Genomic DNA, 23,700 nt, shown 5'->3' on the forward strand with positions numbered 1-23,700 from the left:
GGTCCCCCTCAAAATCCATACCAGACCCTTATCTGAGCACGCAACCTGGCAGGCGGCAGGAAAAGAGGGGGGACGAGAGAACCGTACCAGGCCACATACCCTCAACATTGGGAGGGTGCTTTGGGGTACCCCCCAAAGCACCTTGTCCCCATGTTGATGAGGACAAGGGCCTCATCCCCACAACCCTGGCCGGTGGTTGTGGGGGTCTGCGGGTAAGGGGCTTATCGGAATCTGTAAGCCCCCTTTAACAAGGGGACCCTCAATCCCTGCCTCCTCCCTACCATCTCACCGAAAAAGTGACAAAAGTGTTACAAGAGACAAATGACCATTCCTTTATTAAAGTCTTCTTCTTTCCATCTTTTTCGGGTCTTCTTTCCTCTTCCTTCTTTCTTCTTCTTTCCTTCATCCTTCGGTTTCTTCCTCCATCTTCTTCTTCCTCCATCTTCTTCTTCCTCCGATCCTCTGCTTCGTGCTTCGCTTCCTTCTCGGGCCACTCCACGCAATGGGAGGTTCCTGCTGAGTGACGCTTCTCTTCATCTGACAGTTCTTATATAATGGAAGGCGGGGCCACCTGGTGACACCTCTCTGACGCACAGTTCCATTATATAAGTGTCAGAAAAAGAGAAGCATCACACAGCGGGAGCCTCCCATTGTGCGGAGCGGTCCAAGAAGGAAGCGAGGAAGAAAAGACGCCATGGAGGAAGATGCCGGACAAGAACACCGGAGCAAGAAGCAGAGGCTCGGAGGAAGAAGAAGATGGAGGTAGAAGAAGATGGAGGAAGAAACCGAAGGATGAAGGAAGGAAGAAGGAAGAAGACCAGAAGAAAGAAGATGAAATAAGAAGACTTTAATAAAGGAATTGTCAAAAACTGTCTCTTGTAATTTTTAACACTTTTGTCACTTTTTTGGTGAAATGGTAGGGGTACTTTTGTACCCCCATACTATTTCACACGGGAGGGAGGCCGGGATCTGGGGGTCCCTTTGTTAAAGGGGACTTCCAGATTCCGATAAGCCCCCCACCCGCAGACCCACACAACCACCGACCAGGGTTGTGGGGATGAGGCCCTTGTCCTCATCAACCCTCCCAATGTTCAGGGCATGTGGCCTGGTATGGTTCTTTTCCTATGGCCTGCCAGGTTACATGCTCAGATAAGCATCTGGTATGGATTTTAAGGGGGATCCCCATGCCATTTTTCTATATTTTTGGCACGAGGTTCCCTTAAAATCCATGTCAAACCTGAAGGGCCTGGTATGCTCTTGGAGGGGAACCCATGCCGTGTTTTTTTTTTTTTTTATTAAAGTCGGACTGGGGGCAACTTAAAGTCCTGTTGTAAGTCACCCCAAGTCGTGTTGTAAGTCGCCACAAGTCGTGCTGTGATTCTCACTCAAGTCGTGTCCAAGTTGTCTCCCAAAGTCGCGCTGGAAGTCGTGTTGCCCCTGTGTGATTGGAGTGTTAATGATACGGCGTGCGCTATTATCAATGGGAGATTATTATCGTGTGCTCCGGCATATTATCTGTTGCGCTTATGCGTGTGCCGGTTCATACGCTCACTTAATAATTTATCTGGCGCGCAAATTAAGGTATGAACCGGCACAGCGCATTCAGCCTGGACTATATATTCAGTGTATACTCTATATTCAGTCAGTGTATTTGATGTGTATATATACAATCTAGTATATAAATATATACTCTACAAATAAAAAACAATGGCGTGGGTGTCCCGCCGACTGCTGTCTTTTTGCAATGACAGCTTTTATAAAGCCAAGAACTGGGGCACCGGGTGACAGAACTGGATGACCCTGTGCCTTCTGACGTCATGTGACGTCAGAGGGGGTGGGGTCATCCTCTTACATCACCGGGTGGCTATATAACAGCTGTCAAAGTGAAAAGGCTGCAGTCGGCGGGACGTCTCCCATGGAGGTGGAGTTTTTCCTTCTTCTTTTTTTTCTCGGGACCGCCAACTTCATGATTGTTAAAGGGGGCTTCCAGATTCCGATTCCAGATTCCGATAAGCCCCCCACCCGCAGACCCCCACAACCACCGGGCAAGGGTAGTGGGTATTGTGATTTTACACAGCAGGAGCCTGTCCGCAACTCCCAGCCAATGATTCCAGGGACTATTGCAGCCCCATTATAAGTCACTGATCACCGCCAATAGTAGTATAAAAAAATAAAAATAAATTCTAGTAGGGCTGTGAAAATTAAAAATGAATTCCTTGACTAATCAATTCATTTTTTTGATTGATCAAAATTATTTTGCTCGGTACTCACCTCTCCGCTTGCTTCTGGGTCTTCAGGGAGTTCCGTTGGAGATCCGGTGACGTCATGGATATCGACGTCACTGGACTCCTCCCCCTTCCACAAGTGCCTCCATCTGCCAATGAAGGGACGGGGGGAGGAGTCCGGTGACATTGAAGTTCTGATTGAATGTAACGGGTATGGGGGAGGAGCTACTCATGACGTAACCCGCTGCTGCCCTACCGAACTGACACGATTGTCGGCTTTACATGCTGTGTTATCATCTTTATGTGAGTAGTTTGTGTTTAAAAACAAAAATTGAATCTTCTACTTAAGCGGTGAGCACTTCTACCCATGACCTGGTGTCCTTTCCGAGATCTAAGGAGACGTGAGAGAAGGTTATAGTCCATTTTAACCCTTTTGATACCCGCTTACATGACCACCTGTTTGAACAGGGGTCCATGCCATAAGATGAGATTGATTAGCTGGACCCGAGGTGGAGGGATTGTCACGCTACTATGGAAAAAAAATTACTTACGTCAGTGCTACATTTTGAATTTAAAACGTATTTGTGTGAACTGTGAAGTTGAGTCATGGATTGTGGAAACTAACTAGTGTCAGGTAATTGTATATAGTGTATACCACATTTACTACTGACTAATGCAGAGTTGCAATGCAAGGAGATCAGCTAAAAGTAGTTGAATCTGTATGTGCCTTATAATTAATAGAAATTAGTTGATTCATTGATTTAAAAAAAATCAATTAATCAAACACAAAAATTTTAATCAGTAACAGCCCTAAATTATAGTATATATACACCACAGTTTGTAGACGCTATAACATTCATGCAAACCAATCAATATACAGTTATTGGAATTTTTTTTTATCACAGGAATGTAGCAGAATCCATTTTTGCCAAAATTTCTCAAATTAGATTTTTCTGACATTTTTATATTAGATATGGTTTATAGCAGAAAGTAAAAAACATATAGTTTTTTTAATTTTTAGTCTCTTTTGGTTTATATATATATAAAAAAAACAACAAAAAAACAGAGGTGATCGAATACCACCAACAGAAAGCTCTATTTGTTTAAAAAAAAATGATATCAATTTTGTTTTGGTATGTGTTACATGACCACGCAATTACCAATTAAAGTAGCTGAAAATTTCGGTCTAACAAAGAAAATTGAGTACTGTCCGTGATACTGTTTTTTTGTTGTTTTTTTTCTCTTCTTTCCCTCAGAGGTGTTTTTTTTTGTTTTGTTTTTACATTCTGCTTAAAAATGTGTAAATCAGTACTGCTTGGACCTTGAAGAAGGGGACACATCCGGAAAGCTTGTTCTGAAAAATTGTATGTTAGTGCAAATATAAAAAGTATCACAGACAGTACTCAATTTACTCTGTCACAATTGCACTAATACAGCTACAATCACATTAGGTCTAACAAAGAGAAAGTACCATGAACAGAGTACAGTTTGGTAAATATGTGTAACGGAGACATATTGAGAGAGGTGATAAATGGTTTAGGTCGGCAAGGATATCTTATACAGTCTGGTAGATATCATAGATTGCTATATCGAAAGGGAGCAGGGGCTCATTAACACAGACAGGGTTGGGGGGGGGGGGGGGTGAGCCTGTCAATGTTCAGACCATACGTCGCACACTGCATGAAATTGGTCTGCATGGCTTCCATTCAAGTCACCCCAAGTAAGCCTCTTCTAAAGATGATGCAAACAGTTTGCTGAAGACAAGCAGACTAAGGACATGGATTACTGGCTAGCGCAGGAATACGGCCTTCCCTGTCCTCTGTGCACTTTGCTAAGCCGTCATCTGGGCCCCAATTGACGGGTAACGGGGCCCCCCTACAAAGCATCAGTGGAGCTCTCGGCTGTTGTAGTGAGAGCAGAGAATGGAAGCCCTGCACACACACCTCTAAATGTAAGTAGTGAGTTTGGCTGGCCAGGTATGTCCTTACACCCATAAAATGCCTGACTGCTTAAACCCTGAGCTGTGTTATTCAACTGTAAAGCTGTTTGTTGCTGAAAGTTCTCTGACCATCATCTGTAGCATGTCCGCAGTCTCTTATTGTCTCCTGCAGTATGTCCGCAGTCTCTGATCGTCTCCTGTAGTATGTCCGCAGTTTCTGATCGTCTCCTGTAGTATGTCTGCAGTCTCTGATTGTCTCCTGTAGTATGTCTGCAGTCTCTGATTGTCTCCTGCTGTATGTCCCCAGTCTCTGATTGTCTCCTGCAATATGTTCGCAGTCTCTGGTTGTCTCCTGCAGTATGTTCGCAGTCTCTAATAATCTCCTGCAGTATGTCCCCAGTCTCTAGTAATCTCCTGCAGTATGTTGGCAGTGTCTATGATTGTCTCTGGTGATCTGGTGATCTCCTGCAGTAGGCAGCAGTGTCTCTGATTGTCTCCTGCAGTATGTCCGCAGTCTCTGGTAATCTCCTGAAGTATGTCTGCAGTCTCTGGTAATCTCCTGCAGTATGTCCGCAGTCTCTGGTAATCTCCTGCAGTATGTCTTCAGTCTCTGATTGTCTCCTGTAGTATGTCTGCAGTCTATGAACCTCTCCTGTAGTATGCCTGCACTCTCTGACACTCTCTTGCAGTATGTGTATTATTGTGCCCCTTTACTTGCTCAATTATTTAGGATTGCTCCACTGCTCAGTGAGAGGAAATGATGTGTATTAACCTGTAGCAACCAATCAGCAAACAATAGTGATCTGCTTTCACCTCTAGCTGCCAGTAAGTGGTAATGATGTGCATTAACCTCTAGCAAGCAATCGGCAAGCAGCAATTATGTGTTGTAACCTCTAGCAACCAGCCCGTGATCAGTAAGGATAGGCTGTAACCTCTGGCAAACAATTGCAATCACTGCATGATCTGCTGCAGTAAACTGATTTTAAACGCAACTAAACACGCCATGTAAACGCGGCTAAACAGCCTTTTTAGATGTCGGTTTCTAGCTGTCAAGTTAAATAGTTCAGGAGAGGTTGTTCAACGTCCCGTGTACATGTTTCCAAGTTTACAAAGAAAATGTCAACATGTACTCTATGTTCAGCTAATATATTTATACTTTGCATTACATATATCCCTCACATACAGTAATTAATGTGTAAATAAACAATTATACCTGGTACTAATACATTTTATTTTTGTATGCTAAATTTGAATATCCATCTTCCTTTTCCTCATCCTGTATGGAATATTCCTGTGTATAGGTCACTGCTGGACATAAATAAGCATGACCTGTAACTGCATTTTTGTTAAAAATATTTTTATGCTGTCATATCAGTATTTCGTAATAGTAATAGTAATAGTAATAATAATTATAAATGTCCTACAGTGATGTAGGAGTCTTTCATGTATTATATATGCACTATTAACATTTTATCTAATATAATTTTATGATTTTGCTAATTTTGCAATTTCTGTATCTCTAGGACATCTTTAGTATTCACGTGCCGTTTGTGCTGTTCTAAAAGGCCCAGACGAAGTGGGGTTTCCCGCAAAAACGCGTAGGCCCCACTTTATGATACTCTAAACCAGGACTCGCACAACCTGGATCAACTTAACAGTACAATTGTATTTCCTCTTAAACTATTATGTTTTAAATATTTTCATCCAAGGATGGTAGATAAAGTATCTTTATGAATTTTTAAAAAAAACGTGTCCTAAATCATTATCTTTACTCCACCGAGGCACATGCAAAGTCCCAATCCATGTTTTCTCAAAATTTTGTTTTGTTTTACTAGGGACGGTGCCTCCATGTGAGTCATATTTATCTCACGCTTACCCCCACACTCACTCACTAATGTGTAGCTGGGTTTTCAACTCTGATGGAAAACGGTCAAAGACAAAATTGCGTTTTGCTAAAGAAAATTTTTAAGGTATCTCATTTTGGAATGGGGGGTGAAGAGGAGGTATGGTTGTATAACTAGGAAGTGTGGAAATGATTATACATAGAGTGTATTTTTTAATCCCCATACTTCTCTTTTATTTTGAGTAGCCATTAGGGATGAGCCCGATGTTCGAGTCGAACGTAAGTGAAGAAAGGTATTCTATCGCATCAGCTGTACCACCACCACTTCCGCATCCAGGCCCTTAGCCACGATCCCACCAGCTTAGCTCAACTATTGCCACCTTCTTGCCCAATACAGCCTGATGACCGTTAGCCCATAATTACTATATAGGGAAGGTACCCATACCAAGATAGGCCCAACCAGTGCCCCACCATATACTGTATACCTTCCACCATTCCGACCTTCATGAACAAGAGACCCATGCATACCACTTGAAACCGAAAACATTCCATCAAAATGATCAGGATCAACTACAGGGAGAGAAGAACAAGTTTCTATGGTTTTGCCTCTTCTCCTGCTCATCCCTAACTGACTAATCCCCGCTCCCACTATTCATGTTACCTATGTAAACCACACCTCTTAGCTCTCTCATTGCACCAAACCCATTCTAAAACCTTTTTAACCACCTCCTTCCAGGATACACCCCATGCAACCACTAACAGCAACCCCCAGTCATGTGGGCCCTCCACCCAGGTGGGATCATAGTCACAACTTAATAACAATTGATATTTAATAAAATATTCTATTAGTTAAATAAAGAATACAAATACTTTAATGAATACATGTGGTTTAAATTGTCCGTGGCCTTTTATTCATAGGTATAAATATCAAATTAATTTATATCAATTTAAAATATATTCTAAAAAAATGAATACATTTAGCATGTATCAAAATCTTCTTAAACATAAAACCATATATAATTATATATTTAAATATCTTAGTTATTTAAGCTCAAGCTATAACTATAACATCAATTATAGTATCCCCTTACAAAGAAGGGATTAAAAACCTCATAAAAAGAGGCCACGACAGGGAGGGAGGGTGGAATGAGCTCCTCTTCTGATCGTCACCGTACTCTGCCCCACTAATGATGCATCCTCTTTCACTTCATAGCCTGAGGCTCGAGCAAGAGGACCGTTTTGGAGCAACTGTCATTTTTCTAACGAATCTCTGGTAAGTATAATTATTTTTATTTTAAACAAACTTTAAATTTACTGTAAAAATATTAGATATGTCTGACATGATCCCACAGGTGGTGGGGCCGGGACATTTCATGCACCGCCCTTCACCTTTATGGGATTATAATCAGAACTTAATAACAATTGATATTTAATAAAATATTCTATTAGTTAAATAAAGAATACAAATACTTTCATGAATACCTGTGGTTTAAATTAGCCGTGGCCTTTTATTTATAGGTATAAATATCAAATTAATTTATATCAATTTAAAATATAGCCCTATTAATTCTTTTACGAATCTTCTCCAAATACTGATGCTCGGAGCAGAGCAACCAGTCAAGTCGAGGAATCATTTCAGAAAAGACTAAAATAGTATCAGGTAAAACAGTATGTAAGCATAACAGATCAAGTTTAATCTGAGAAATCAACTCCAACGTCTTGCATTTACCAAGAGCAGATAGATGTAAAATAATGACCTGAGGTACTGACCAGCAATCATATAAGTGAGTCAAAATATAAGGTAAATCACTCCAACACATACCACGCTGTCCATACCAATGAACATTAAAATTAGTATAAGGTAATCCCAGATTATTGCTATAGACTCTCCACTCAGCTCTCTTCTGAGCCCAAAAAACATAAGAGTATCCAATAATCCATATGTGAAAAGGAGTACCTAAAACGAAAAACAAAAATTAGGCCAAACATAAGACTCTCTAACAGTTAGACCGCCAACCCCCAATTTGCTTAATCACAGTTTCATCGAGACCAATCAAAGCTGCCTCAGTGGCAGCATCAATATGAAAGGAATGGGATGCAATTTGAAGATGTTCCAAATGCAATGCTTTAAGGCATCTACGTAGAACAGAATTGAACTGATAAATAGTTACCGGTGCACCTGAATCAAAAATTGTTTGGAAACTACAGGCCTCACTCTTAAACGAGAAAATACAATAGCAAAAAACGGGATATGCTCGTAAAGTAATCCACCGACTTCGTAAGAGTATTCCACTCTTACGAAGAAAAACATCTTGAAAAAATAGACCAATGTCATCAGAGACTTTATGAGGAAGCAATTCAGAAACTAAAAAGGCCACAAAAAAAATAAACAAAAGGCCAAAGGAAATAATAAAGACTCATAAGGCGAATAACAGACACTTTTAGAAATGTCACAAAGATGTCCCAAAAGGTCAATAGAGATAGGCAATCTCGTATCAGCAACCATGTGTGTCCTCCTGCATCCCTTTAAGACACGTTGAACTGGGAAAAAGGACATACAGGATCTGTCACCTTGCCCACGCATAAAAAAGGAAACACAGAGTTTTAACGAGGTGGGAATGTGAATAACCATGAAACATTAAATAATGAAGAAATGACAAAACTATTCCTTTAGAAAAAATGGGTGGACTATATCCAGAAGAAAGCAAGAAGGAACACCATAAAGACCACGCGAGGAAGGTGCCAAAGAAGCCCTAATAGCAACGAAGACAGGATTCACTGAAGGTCCCATAAGTGTTGAGGGCACAACAGGCCAGTATGATCCGCATCCGGCACTAGGCGTCTGAATTCTTGGATCTGGGAGCTGGGCAAAGCATCGGCAATTAGATTCTCTTTACCAGGAACTTATTTGGCTTTAAGCCATATATTAAGGTCCAAACATTTAAATACTAACAGTCTAAGTACAGTTAGAACAGGAAGAGATTTAGAGGATAAGCAATTAAGAGCAAAAACAACACCCATATTGTCAGAATATAGCAAAATACGATGATCCTTAAAATTATCACCCCACAACTGCAAAGCTACCAAGACAGGGAAAAGCTCTAATAAAACAACATTAGATGTCAAACCTGAATCTCTCCAAGATGCTGGTGATATATCAGCAGACCAATGGCCATCCCAATAAATGCCATAACCGCAAAATCCAGCAGCATCGGTATGAAGATGCAATGCCGAAGCCGAACAAAAAGGAGCCTGCCACAAACAATAACCGTTAAATGTAGACAAAATATTACGTCATACATGAAGGTCGTCCCTAATACTAGATGTAATACAAAATGAGAAGAAACAGCAGAAATGGTGCGATACAATCTCTTTGAAAAAACCCGACCCATAGGCAAGACTCTAGACACAAACGCCAACAAACCAAGCAAAGACTGTAAAATTTTCAATCTAACCTTACATTTAGAAAGCACATATTCCAATGAAATTCTAATTCTAATTTTAATAACTTTCTCATCAGGCAACGAAACTCCATTAAAACCGTATCTATCTGAATACCGAGAAAATCAAGACAAGAGGTGGGGTAGACAGACTTTTCGTCAGCTAGCGGAATACCAAAATCCCTAAATTCGGTAAATAAATATAAACAATCAGACGAACCAGCACTACCAATAAAAAGAAAAATAGTGTAACAGATTATCCGAACCCCTACGAAAACGAACAACCCATTCAATACATGTAGAAAAAAGTTCAAAATAATAACACGAAAGAGAAAAACCCATTGGCAGACACTTATCAAAGTAATAAGAATCTTGAAAATAAAAACCCAAAGAGTTAAATGCAGATGGGTGAATAGGAAGTAACTGAAACGCGGGCTTTAGCCAATAATGCGGACACACCAACATTTCTCATATTTAATAAAGCGTCATCAAAAGAAGAATACTGTACATAACACCATGTTGGATCAATATCATCATTTACAGAAAACCCAACGGGAAAAGATAGATGGTGTATCAATCTAAAAGTGTTCAGTTCCTTTTTAGGAACAATATCAAGTGGAGAAATACGAAAGTTAAAAGAGGAGATGGAAATGGACCTGCAATTCTACCCGCATGCAATGCCTTATCAATCTTATCACCAACAATGGCTAACTGAAAAGAAACCGGAGGCAGATTCATAAAATTGCGGCAACCAATTAGAGAAAAAGAAGGCAAACAAAAACCAAATAAGAAACCATCACGTAAGACGAGAGACTTCTGTGGCTCTGGATAAATTTGAAGCCACGGCAACATGCTTAGTATTTTCACCGGTGTTGTGGCTTTTAAGAAAAAGCTCCTTAGATGGAGCAGAAGCACTAGAAGACAACTTTTTAAAGCATCGCGTAGCAGGATGAGAACCAGAACAATGATTACATTTATGTTTATATTTACAGGTGTTAGGCCACTTACATAACCCATCATTGAAATGAAAACACACCCCTTTGCGATACACACTAGTATTATTGGAAACATTAACCTTAGCCAATGGCTTCTGAGGTAACAAATTGAGCCAAAGGCCAACATCTTTCGACCCCCACTTCATAGATTTGTGCACAGACAATTTCTGTCGAAAGGCCTCGTCATAATAAAACCACGAAAAACCAGGAAATTTTTTATATGCTTCTAGAATAATTTTCCACGTGCTGGAATAAGCCACAAATCAGGGCGTTTTTCACCAAGTTTTGCACGCTGGTATAAATGCAAAAGGCTTGCAGCCAGTTGTTAAAAGAGCGCAATGCATTTTTCCTTTTATCATCATCACTACGGTCACCGTCCCCTCTTATTCAATCTATTATCATGATGGGATGGAAGTAGATAAAATATCAATATAATCCCCCTTCCAAATCCTCTCCTTCAGGGCTCCAGGTAAATTAAAACCCATGTTAAAACCTCCCATAAGCAAGATTCCGGGACTAGTGGAGGAACCATTACACCAGGAGCATCATTAACCACAGTGGCTGTAGCAACCATGGTAGAGATAAGGACACTACCAAGGTCAGATAAAGGATCCAACTATACAGCAGCAGCAGTAGGAGTTAACTGGGGCTGATTAACAGCATCAAAAGAATCAGCAAAAGTAGACATAAATTTAGAAAAACACAACAATTCTTTAAACTGAGTGGAATTACGAAACTCACCAGCAGGAGTGGATACCATCACAGACCCCGCTGGCAGCGTATTATGCAAAATTTGAAAATCAGGATTTTCTTGAATATGACCCATTGTAACGCGATCAGCCATTAAAGATGGATCAACAGGAGATGTCACCTGTGGAAAAACTGGAGTGACAAAACTAGGATGATTAAATTGAGGATTTGAACATGCAGAATCAAGCAAAACAGCAGAAGGCATTCAAATACCTTTAGATTTACAGAGTCGCTCTTTTCCAGATGACATATGTTTACTACCAGGCGCCATGACAACAGGATCCACAGTCACTGAAGGACCCATGGAAGCCTTTGGTGACATACCAGCTGAAGCAACAGCACTAGAAAGGGTTCAATTGGAATCAGAATAATTAGTACACTTAATCAAAACATTTTCAGAATTGCCAGCATTCACACGATGCGATAACCTTTTTTTGCAATATCCCCAGTGACGTGACCAGCCGGGGAATCTAACCTGCGAGGAGGCTTATTCATTCTCTTCATTGATCTTCCAGGCCTCACTGCGCATGTACCGGTGAACCCAGCTGAAGTTGAAGGCCGAGCGCCATCGTGAACAGGAGGAGGGCCCGAAGGAAACAAAGAAGGCGGAGATGGCGACATCAGAAACCGAGGCATGGAGGATCCGTCTGACACCCGGCTAGAAGGGAGCAGGGAGGAATGTCTATTCCTGGAAACCGAAGGATCACAGACAAAAAGGGCAGGAGCGGCGGCGGAGGCAGAAATAAAAGGGAGAGGCTGGCTACGGGAAGAAGAAGACCCAGGCAGGGAGAAACACTGCCGCATCCAAACATCCCCATCCTCAGCGGCAGCCCTGTGCATAATCTGGTGAAGCAACTGCTCCATGACAGGCAAGTGCAGATGAGCTCCTCTTCTGATCTTCGCCATCTTCTGCCCCACTAATGACGCATCCTCTTCCTTTTTCTAGGCTGAAGCTCGAGCAAGAGGACCGTTTTGGAGCAACTGTCATTTTTCTAACCATTCTCTGGTAAGTATAATTTATTTTATTTTTTTAAACAAACTTTAAATTTACTGTAAAAATATTAGATATATCTGACATGATCCCACAGGTGGTGGGGGACATTTCATGCCCCGTCCTTCACCTTTATTCCCTTTGCTCCGGGCCTGTTCTTTATGTCTGTATCTATAATTCATTCTGCTCTCTTGATGTTTTCCTTTGTAGCCACCCATTCAGAGAGCAGAGACTACAAGTGTGAGTGATGACGAGTGATGAGCCTGAGTGAAAGAGTACATCCCCAACATCCTTTTATAAGAGCATGTTGCTCCCTGCCTGCCACTGTATGGTGCAGACTTTGGCTCAATTAATGATCCAAAAGTGGACCTGAAAGAAAATAATGAAGCAACCGATGGCCAAACTGCATAGCTAAAGTCCAGTGGTGCTAGCTCTCTCCCTGAAACATGTACATATAAAGGTGATTGGAGATGTGGTCTTTTACTCTCGCCCAGATAGAAAAAGCAGTACAGTTAAGAAGAGCATTATGTAAATCTTAGATATTTTATGTTTTTATATCTGTCCTATAGCCTTTAGCAAGGGAATGAGCTCTTTGGTCCGACGGATATTTTCCGACGGAAACAGTCCGATGCATACCACACACAGTCGGAATATCCGACAAAACGTTCCGATCAGACACATTCCGACGGAATCTCTGACAGTGTGTACAAGGGCCTAGACTTCTTTCCCACCACTTTCAGTAGTAGCTTGTCTCATGAATCTACTCCTTTTTTCAAGTTTTGTATTCAGCCATCTCATCAATGTCATCACATGAAATGCTTCTGTGACCACTTGTCTGACATTCTAAGTAATGGTTTCAATGGAAAGTGCTTTGTAAAAAAGTAACATTATATAACAGAGTAAATTCTGTGAACAGTAGATAGGTATGACTTATTAGGCAGGAAACTACCTAGGTATTTCAGTGGTGAAATGCTTTTAAATAGCCTTCCAGGAAATAACATAAACTAACCACGGGATGCTGCACACACTTTAAATTAGATCTGTAATCTTCAAAAACTTAGCTAGTGACCCCATTTAAATTTAGATACCCAGAGTGTCCAGAGAAACCCACCTAATATGCAAAATAGATAAATCAATGTAGGCTTCAACATTAAAACCACAAAGATGTACTGCACATCTTGTTAAACATTATAAGGATAAGTACATGTAGCGGCGACACTTTGGACAAGGTGTCCGCTATGTACAAATTGAGTTTTTTGCTCAGAACAGTAAAGGGGTTCTGAGGGCTGATTATGTAGGTTTAACTTTGGCATCAGTTTGACTGGGCTGTATTAGAGTTCTGCCTGGTCATGTGTACAATGGGTGCACATGACAGCCTTAGAACCAGGCCTGGTTGTGCGCTTTAGGTATCGACATTTCCCGGGACCAATCAGTGGGTGCGTCTGGCCCCGCTGAGGAGTCTGGGGAAGGGTACTTAAGATGTTGAAGTCACGTGTTCGGGGTTCGTTCGTGAGGCCAGAGCAGCCTGTTCCTGTAGCTGGACCGGGGTAGCCCCGGGAGGGGCCCCGGTCCTGGGAGCATAGGCCGCCCCGCAACATGGTCAGTTTGGCTAGCCCCATTAGACCCGCATGGTCTGGGGTAAGAATCCATCTGTTCCCGAGTCTCGGAACCGGCTGGTCCAAGACAAAGTAACTGAGGGAGGATTCAAGGCGTCCAGGTGTGCTCTCAGCTTGGAGGGGCACCGCAGCTCGTGTTAGCGACCGGGGGAGGACTCTTCGGAGGAGGGCCAACAAGCTAGCATCCCAAGAAGTGCCTGGTTGCTGGGTTGTCAAGGACACTACCGAATCCACGTTTTCCAGTACTGCCAAGGAGACAGAGAACATTCCAGGTACTGAGGAAAGGTTCCTGTTCACTTTCGGTTGAAAATGTATTCAAGGTCAAAGACTTTGCAAGTTCTGGATTGAAGTTCTGACTGTCATAATCTCTGCCTAGAGATTTGTTCAGCTTTGAAGCGCCCAGTAGCGAGTGGTTACTCTCTGGGTTGCACTAGAGACTTTCTGATTATTAGTAGTTCAAGGTTCCTGAGTTCTTCACCCTTGCCCTCTGTTCCCATACGAGACTGTGCTTGTTGGATGTTACCCCTGCAAATAAAAACCTTTCTAAAGGACTTTTATGGTGTCAGCGTCCAAAGTTGTTGGGTACTAACCCTGGGAACCCCTAGACATGGAAGAACAAGCCAAGCGGAGGTAACCGGTAAGCCCAAAAGTCAAGGCTGCCCCATCGAGGGTTATGGCGGCTACATACACACACAGCTATAGCTCTTGAAAAACTTGAATGAGCAGCAAATATTGTAAGTGCTTCAGCAGTATAAATTGCAAAGGCTTTACTTTCACTTTAAAGAAGAGCTCAGGTCAGTAAAAAATCTAAAAACTAAAAACTACCAGCTATAAATATTGTAGCTGCCTATTTTTTTTTTTAAAGACACTTACCACCCCAGCGAACAAGCGCTGTAATCACCAGGGCTGGTTCTTCGCTAGTCTTCGGGTCCCCAGCACTGCCATCTTGCTTTTGGGAAGTCGTCTGTGACTTCTGGGTGTTTCACAGCCAACTTCCCACTGTGCACATGTGAGAAACTCTTAATGGTCTTGCAGTCCTGCAGTCTATTGGGACTTGTGACATGTCTCAGGAGGTTGAGAATGGGGAGGGAGGGCTGAAATTTAGCTCTCAACCATCACAACCTGGCTGTTGATTGGCTGAACTTCAGATAAGTTGTTTTGACCCGTTTTCACATGCTTTTTGCCCGTTTTTCGTGGGCTTTCCATGTGCAGACCTCAGCCTCTCACTTTATATGATTGGTTAATGGCTGGAATTGTACATTTGGTGGGTTTGATATATGAATGGTGATTGGCCCCCGGATTGGAGAGGTGGATATAGTTATATCATGTAGTAATATTGTCCTATCGGAGTGCTTTTCATTGTCAATTGTGTGATCCTGCTTGTAATTGGTGTTACACTTTTCTTAGTTAGCTATATATATATGTGCAATAAAGGGGAACAGTTGGATGCCCCTGTTGAAGTCCTATTGGACGAAATGCGTAGGGCGAGGTTATCACGTTCCCTGTATTGCTTTTTAACATGTGATCATGTTTTTATTTTATATTCTATTTTTATTGTTTTGTTTATGCTGGTTTTATGCCAATAGACAGCTATTTGTTTATTTTTTCAACCTACACTATGGGAAGCTGTTTTTATTTTGCATATGATCCTTATCACGAGTTTGGCTCCATATACCGCCCAACCACTGGCCAGAATTGCCCTCTTTTGTCATTTCATTTTTTTATTTTTGGAGAGGAGGATTAGAGCTTCCGTGGTGATGCAGATCCTGATGCAGATTCCCTTGTTGGTCTGAGGATCCCTACCGGTGTGGTCTCATCAAGGTTCCATTTATTTATGCTCGTACGCCCTAGTGTTCATGCACTGGTCCAGTGGTTCTGAGGAAGATTCAAGGTTCCGCGGCGATGTGGATCATTCCCTTGCTGGCCTGAGGATCTCCAGTGGTGGATAGACCGGAATGGTCTCATCGGGGTTCCATCTATATATGCCTGCATGACCTAGTGTTTACGCACTGGTCCAGTCGTTCCGGTAAGAGTACCCATTTTTATCTACTTTGATGTCACTGAAGTGAAGCGTGTCCGGGACTATTTCTTGGTTTATACATTGTGTGACACATCACATTCTAACTCTTTGGTTTACACTCTGTGTGAATTATCACATTTGAGTTTCATATTTGTACTTCATGAACTTCAAAGACTCATTTATTAATTTGAGATTTGGACTTCCTTTTTTTTAGTGTTATACACTTCACATTCTTATTACTTTTTTAGTGCTACATTGTAGTTTTTCAGAAATTTAGCTCTGCTCTTCTGGGTGAGCACAGCAGAAGCGTGAACTTCCCCCTGACATAAATGGGGGGGATAGAAGCAGAACTTTTCTTTTCGGTAGACACAAACAACAAAGGACTGGCGCTCAGGATAAAGGTATATATGTCAATGTGATCTAAAATGTCCAGCAGTAAGGGTAGACAGTGTTCAAGTAAGGGGAGATGGCATTTCCTAAATGGTGATGATGATGGGTCTTGAGGGTGAGACACGTAATAAGGGCTCAGCTTTTCTCAGGAGTGAAGCCATTTCTGGATTGCAGCATAGGGTGAAACAGAAACTTGAGACTCGAGAAAGGAGCGCGCATGCTTCATATGAGCTTTGCACATTCTCTGAAATGCGTTGTGGTTTCCCCATACTCCGGAGACGTCACATGCCGAGAGGCGTTATGCTCCGGGCCGCTCACATATGGTCACACAGTTATCACACATCAGCCGGCTTCTCTCCTTGGTTCACCACGGTTCTCGTGGCGGGCTTGCAGCTCACACAGGAGATGTTGTCGACGAATCTGGGGGAATTCCTTCCTTAGGCCGCGTACACACGCGCGGACTGTTGGCCCAACTTTGTCCGTCCAACAGTTTGAGCGAACAGTCCGCTCAAACTTAGCATGGACGGACATGGCCACACACGACGGACGAACAGTTTGCTGAAACCGTGCGCGATGACGTGAACGGCACGTACGACGGGACGAAAAATACGACGTCCTATACACTGCAATGCAACCTTCCGACGTGGAAATCCTTTCTGAGCATGCGCGAGACTTAGTTGGCCGAACAAGCCTACACACGAGCGAACAGTCCGCTGAAACCTTGTTTCAGCGGACAGTTTTTCGGAATTTCCGTAAGACCTTGTTCGGCCAACTGTCCGCTGAAACTGTCCGCTGAAGCCCCACACACGAGCGGACTGTCCGCCCAAACACTGTTCAGCGGACAAGGTTGGGCGAACAGTCCGCGCGTGTGTACGCGGCCTTATTGTTCATCATTTCTTACCTCCATGTAAGTGATGGAATATCTTTGTTCTTGTTCAATTTTTCTGTTTCTCCCTCTCTATTCAGGTGAAGTTCTGCTTTAATCCAATAGTGAACTAAAGTGTAATTCATAATAAAATGTTATGTTTTGAATAGAGTGGGGAATAGTTAAATTGATGATCAGTGGGAGAAAGGACGAGTATTGGTTTTCAGTCGGGGGAAGGGGGAACATTGATACTCGGTAGGGGAAAAGAGGGACATCTGTGATCACGAGGGAAAGAGGATGCATTGGTTCTCAGGTTGGGGTCTTTGGTCGCCAGTGAGTTACCTCCACTCTGCATCCTAAGCTATTGCTTTACTCCACCTGTCTGCCAAAACTACGCTGGACATGGCGCTCTATGTTGGGAATGAGATTTATCTGCCTGAAAGAGCAGCTATAAAGCCAGAGCTGAATGCTAATCATTTCAGTACCTGGCAGTGGGACACCATCCCCTTGACCCCAAGATTGAGTTGAACTCCCCAGATGGTCCAGGGCAGTGATGGCGAACCTTGGCACCCCAGATGTTTTAGAATTACTTTTCCTATGGTGCTCAGCTTAACTGCACAGTGCATGAACATTATGGGAAAGGTAGTTCCAAAACATCTGGGGTACCAAAGTTAGCCATCACCGGTCTAGGGGAATCCAGGACTGTTGGAAGGTATGCAATAAAAAAAATATAATGTAATTTCAAATGTTGTTTTCAAAGCATTTATTAAAAGATTAATGGGTCCTGCCATGGGGGTGCCAACTGTCTTCCAACTTCAATCCTGCATTACCACCCACTCAGACATGCTCTTGATAGTGACTCCAAGGGCTATGCAGACACATAGACACAGTCCTCCCTTGTCACCTTCAGGAAGCTGGTTCACAGCTACGGTGTGCAGCCAATGATGGAGTAAGTGCATGTAGACAAGAAATGGTTAAAGAAGACTTAAGATGCCAAATTTGAATTCTTTTGCTTATCTCAACCGTACATTGTTTGTGAGGTCAGATATGTTTTTGCCTTCGTTATCATTGGAACATTCTACAACCACAAATGGGGAGCAGTTGAAGCCACAGACTGTAATGATGATAGCAGTACTGAAACTATTTTTTTTTCATACAGTTACCATTATTCAAGGCTATAAAGAGAATATATGTCAGTATTTCTATTCACGTATTATACTGTTTCCATGTATTACACATTTTTCAAATTAGGGTAGGTTTTGATAACATAAATAAAAAATGGACAACTTGCTTGGAAATGACCTGAACAGACAACAGTGATGTCATATTCCTTCCTTGTAATATATTTGCTTCTTGGGGTTTATTTTTTGGGAAGGCTATCTGAGAGAGCAGAGCCAGGGACAGAGCCTCATTTTGCTGCATCAGCAGTTATTCATTGTACTTAGACAGCGGTGGTTGGATTGTACCACTCATTTTAATAATACCCTTTAGAAAGAGTTGATAGTTAAATAATGGTGGCAACAGAAAGAAACAGAACTTTTTTTTTTGGCCAGCATTTCGAAAATAAAAAAGGGAAGGGTAGCGAGGAGCAGCACTTACTGCTTTAAAGTGTGTCCTGCTGTGACAGCGGGTTGGGACTTCTGTCCCCCGCAGCTGCTGTCACATTTAAAATCCTTATGGTTGTACAGGGCTTTGCCCTCATTCATTCATAGGGATCTGTAAATGAATAACCTACAAGTCCTGTCTCCCTCAGTGGCAGATGGACTTGTAGTTCTCAGTGGACTCCATACAGTGGTACGGGCAGAAAGCTGGAAGGAAAGTGTGCAGGAGCCTGACATTGCACCTGGGATCTGCTGATTGTGGGTGCAATTCTTTGCAGACTCGTGTAGGAAATAATGAATGCACTTTTTTTTTCTGCAAAAAATATGCGCATTTGCTGCTTTTTTCCTAAAAGGTGAACTTATCCTTTAAGCTTGTCATATCGGTGCCGACTTTTACACAATAAAATGTGAATGTATTTACCAGTAGAGTTTTTGTTTGTGATTTTAAACACAAGGTGTTTTTACTGGTATAATGCTATTTGGAGCACTGCATGTCTTTTTTTACATGCTGCCTGTGTACAATGTCATGTGAATATGACGAAAGTCAATTGGAGGAAGAATCACAATAATAGGGGGTTTGTCTCCCACTAAAAGTGCATGAGACCTAAAATAGTAGTAAGGTCAGATACTTCTGGTGAGTGGGTACTTACAGGCAGTGGCGGCTGGTGGTAAATTTTTTAGGAGGGGGGATGGCAAACAGTGCACCCACAGTTTCATTTGCTATTGCCACACAACTGAGTGTGATCAGGGCGCAGTGCTCTGCGCCTCAAACCCATCCTTTTTTGAAGCCTATTAGATCCTCAGACTCTAATCGCATGCTTAAAAAAAAACCTGATTGGAATCCATGCATCCGGCACCCTGCATGTAGATTATGGGGCTTGATGCATTGATGGGGGGGGCACCCGTGTGCCCTCTATGGATAGGCCACCACTACTTACATGGGAAAACATATGTGTAGCGCTTAAACACTTAGGGTCATGAAAGACATATACCCAATGAAATAAAAACAAAACATGCAATTGTGCACAATATTCAATAAAAAGCCCAGTGAGCAGTGATAATTTTAAAGCTAATTCGTAAAAGCCTCTCTTTGAGGACGCAAATGTAGATAGAAATGTATCAATGATGTCTCAAAGACGATAAATACAAAGGGATGTGCTGCTTGGATCCCGGGGTACTATAGACCAGTGTTTCTCAACTCCAGTCCTCAAGGCGCCCCAACAGGTCATGTTTTCAAGCTTGCCATTAGTTTGCAAAGGTTATTTGATCAGTGAAAATCAGTGGCAATTAGGCTTGTGCAATTCGTTTTGTAACAAATCGAAATTCGGCCGAATTTTGCATCTTTCGGACATTCGGATGCATCCGAATGTCTGAATAAAAAAATAACAAATTACAACGAATACGAAAGAAATATAACGAATGAATTCGAATGAATTCGACATGATCCTAAATTATTTCAACCGCATTCGAAATTATTTCAACATGATTCGACATTATTTCAACTGCATTTGAAATGATTTCAACATGATTCGACATTATTTCAACCGGATTCGAAAATATTTTGTGACCCGAATTTAGGGCCATGTATCTCGAGGTCACTTGGTGCTAGACACTTCAAATTTGGATATGTTGTAGTGCTAGTATTATTGTGTTTGCAACCAAATTTGGGGTTTCTAGCTATAAGTGACCCCGAGATATGTGGCCCCAAAATCGGGTCGCAAAATGTTATTAGTTATTAGAGCAGAGAATGACATTTTTTGCGACCCGATTTTGGGGCCACATATCTCGGGGTCACTTAAAGCTAGAAATCCCAAATTTGCTATACAAACACAATAGTACTAGCACTACAACATATCCAAATTTGGAGTTTCTAGCACCAAGTTACCCCAAGATACATGGCCCTAAAGTCGGGTCACAAAATATTTTCGAATGTGGTTGAAATAATGTCGAATCATGTTGAAATAATTTCGAATGCATTCAAAATTATTTCAACATGATTCGACATTATTTCAACTGCATTCGAAATTATTTCAATGTGATTCGACATTATTTCAACCGCATTCGAAAATATTTTGTGACCCGAATTTAGGGCCATGTATCTCGGGGTCACTTGGTACTAAACACAATTGTACTAGCACTACAACATATCCAAATTTGGAGTTTCTAGCACCAAGTGACCCCGAGATACATGGTCCTAAAGTCGGGTCACAAAATATTTTCGAATGTGGTTGAAATAATGTCGAATCATGTTGAAATCATTTCGAATGCGGTTGAAATAATGTTGAATCATGTTGAAATCATTTCGAATCCGGTAGAAATATTTTCGAATTTGGCTGAAATATTTTCGAATGTGGCCGATTTTTCGAATTCGGTAGAAAACTAAACGAAATCCGAAAACGAATTTAAGGAAGTTAACGAATATAACTAAACAAAATTAATGAATTAACGAATTAAAACGAAATGAAACTAAACAAATTTTTTCCTTTTGCACGTGTCTAGTGGCAATTACCACAGCCATTTCATCTGAGGGAAATCCTGAAAACATGACCTGTGTTTGCATGCAGTGTTTCAGCATGCACTAGTGTGAACCCAGGCTCCACCACTTGAAAATTAACAAAATTTCATCAGCGTGTGTGTCCACCACCTGTAAGCAGTGGTGAAAAATAGGGGGAAATAATACTGCGCTAAACCAAAATGGATAAGGAATAGAAAAAGTTACTTTCTATAGAAGCTAACACTCAAACAAAGTCAAACAAATTTGGGAAAGCGTATGTGTAGCGCGTAAACACTTAGGATCATGAAAGACATATACCAAATGAAATAAAAACTAAACATGCAATTGTGCACAATATTCAATAAAAAGTCCAGTGAGCAGTGATAAAGCTAATTCATGAAAGTCTCTCTTTGAGGAGTGGAATGTAGATAGAAATGTATCAATGATGTCTCAAAGACGATAAATACAAAGGGATGTGTTGCTTGGATCCTGGGGTACTATAGACACACAATGAGGTACTCTTACCAACAATGGTGGACGCACATACCATATGGCAGTGAGTCAAATGCGCTTATGGTTTTCCCGTTGGATGTAGAAGCGAAGTCCTGGTCCAAAGGACACACCGTGAAGATGTAGACACACGGCCAAGGACTATCTCCGGCTCATCCGGGGTCTCCAACTCCAACTCATCAATAAAAAATAAAAAAATATTCCCCCCAGACCAATCCTCATGTCCAAACAATAATTATACAGTATATCATGATAGCGATTTGGTGTGAGCGCCATGTATGTGTGAACGCAATAGCATCTGGATTTTTAACATTCACAAACCTGGGAAAAACCAGCAGACTTTATTGGTTATATTTTGGAGTAAATATCTGAGAGTGCACAAAATTATATAAATGTTAAATTGGGGAAAACTGTAAAAGTAATAAGTGAACAATGCATTGTTTCTAATATTTCATTCCCCTCCCCCAAACAACATAGTAAGTAAAAATATCTGCAACAGAATTTTTCAGTAAATGAATGCTGTATGTGTCTGGGGGAAAAAAATTGTATACAATATGTTGGGTTAGACTATAAACACAAAAAGAGTTTGAAAAGCACATATAGATAGTAATGCACTAAATCATTATTGCTCAGTAAATAGTGATTATCTCTTTTACACATATTCTTATTATCTCTTCTACCTGTTTCTTTATTTACATTACATGTGTATATTTATTACTTTGTGTTATTTTATTACTATTAACATATCAGTGCTTCTCAAACAATATCTTAAATGACAAAACAGTCCTATCTTCCTTATGTGTGTTGGATTATATGTTACATTTCTATATACTGTAAGTATTAGATACTACATTTGCAACTGAATCTTTGAACTTGTCTCCAAGAAACAAACACGGTACAACAAAGAACTGCACATAAATGACATGTACTAGTTTTCTACACTGTTCTCTGGGTATTTCTGCCAGCATTGATATCTAGATATTAAAGTATATAAATCTGTATGTACCGTACTCACCACAAGTCATGCAAAAATAGAGCAAACCGAAAAGCAGCTCTGTTCTTAAGGTCATCTTTGTGAAATATTATACCTACACTAAGCTGAGCACATGTTTTACAGGACTTCTCCTTCTGCCTCCTCCAAGCCTGCAGCCAATAGACAGACACTTGAGCTAGTTTGCACAGCATACTGTAGCTCTTTTTTTTTAAAATTACAGTTCTTCCTGCTAACTCCTATAAACAAATGGCTGGAGAGCCCCTTTATTTAATGATGACCGTGTGTATGCCCCATTGGACTTTTTCAGTCGAAAATTCAGACGGACTTAAGGCCCATACGCACAATTGGACTTTTTGACAACAAACATGCAAATTAGCTGTTTTGAGGCAACATCCAACTGAATGTATGCTCCATCGGACAAACTTCGGTTTTCATCGGACAAAAGTTCCCTCTGCAAACAGACAAACTTTTCGGGAACAAAAGTCCGATCGTGTGTCCATCCATCGGACTTAAGTCCAAAGTAAAAACACGCATGCTCAGAACTAATGCAAAAGACCAGACAACAATACAGAAGTCGACCAAAGGGTGGCGTTAAAGAGCAGAAAATCCACATGATTTGGTGAAAGTTGGCTAAAGAAGTCCTGCTGTATTTATGCAATACAAGTTCACGGCCAACGCCCTTTGGATAGAAATCCCCGGCAAAGTTTGTTTGAAGTCCGATCGTGTGTACGAGGCTTTAGATAGAGAATATGTTCTATAGTTTTCCGTCGGAAAACCTTCAAAGTTTATTCCGACGGGAAAACCGGTCGTGTTTACAGGACATAAGACTTTGTTCAAATCTCCATGTTCCGAATCATGGGCAGAATCGGCGAGATTTTACCCACGGTCAACAATGGCGGCAAATCGCGGGACGCCCGTGCGTTCCTGATGTGTTGCCTGTTGATTTCAATAGCACCCCAAATGCAGCACAATTTCCCCACAATTCGCCGGACAATAATCGCGGTAAAAATGCACTGCCTGTCGCCCC

General features: G+C 41.4%; 1 protein-coding gene across 1 annotated transcript in view; it reads right to left on the reverse strand.

Annotated features, from left to right (window-relative positions):
• The window catches only part of LOC143942905 (CD48 antigen-like), a 46,935-nt gene extending 24,115 nt beyond the window's left edge, over window positions 1-22,820 (reverse strand). Inside the window, exon 1 of the mRNA XM_077464324.1 lies at window positions 22,695-22,820. Within this exon, the coding sequence (XP_077320450.1) occupies window positions 22,695-22,749 (55 nt within the window). The 5' untranslated portion in view covers window positions 22,750-22,820. The remainder of the gene's footprint in view (window positions 1-22,694) is intronic.
• Between the last annotated feature and the right edge of the window lie 880 nt (window positions 22,821-23,700).

Source organism: Lithobates pipiens, unplaced genomic scaffold (genome assembly GCF_037356315.1).
Source record: "Lithobates pipiens isolate NorthernLeopardFrog02 unplaced genomic scaffold, aLitPip1_a1.2 Scaffold_30, whole genome shotgun sequence".
Classification (NCBI taxonomy): domain Eukaryota; kingdom Metazoa; phylum Chordata; class Amphibia; order Anura; family Ranidae; genus Lithobates; species Lithobates pipiens.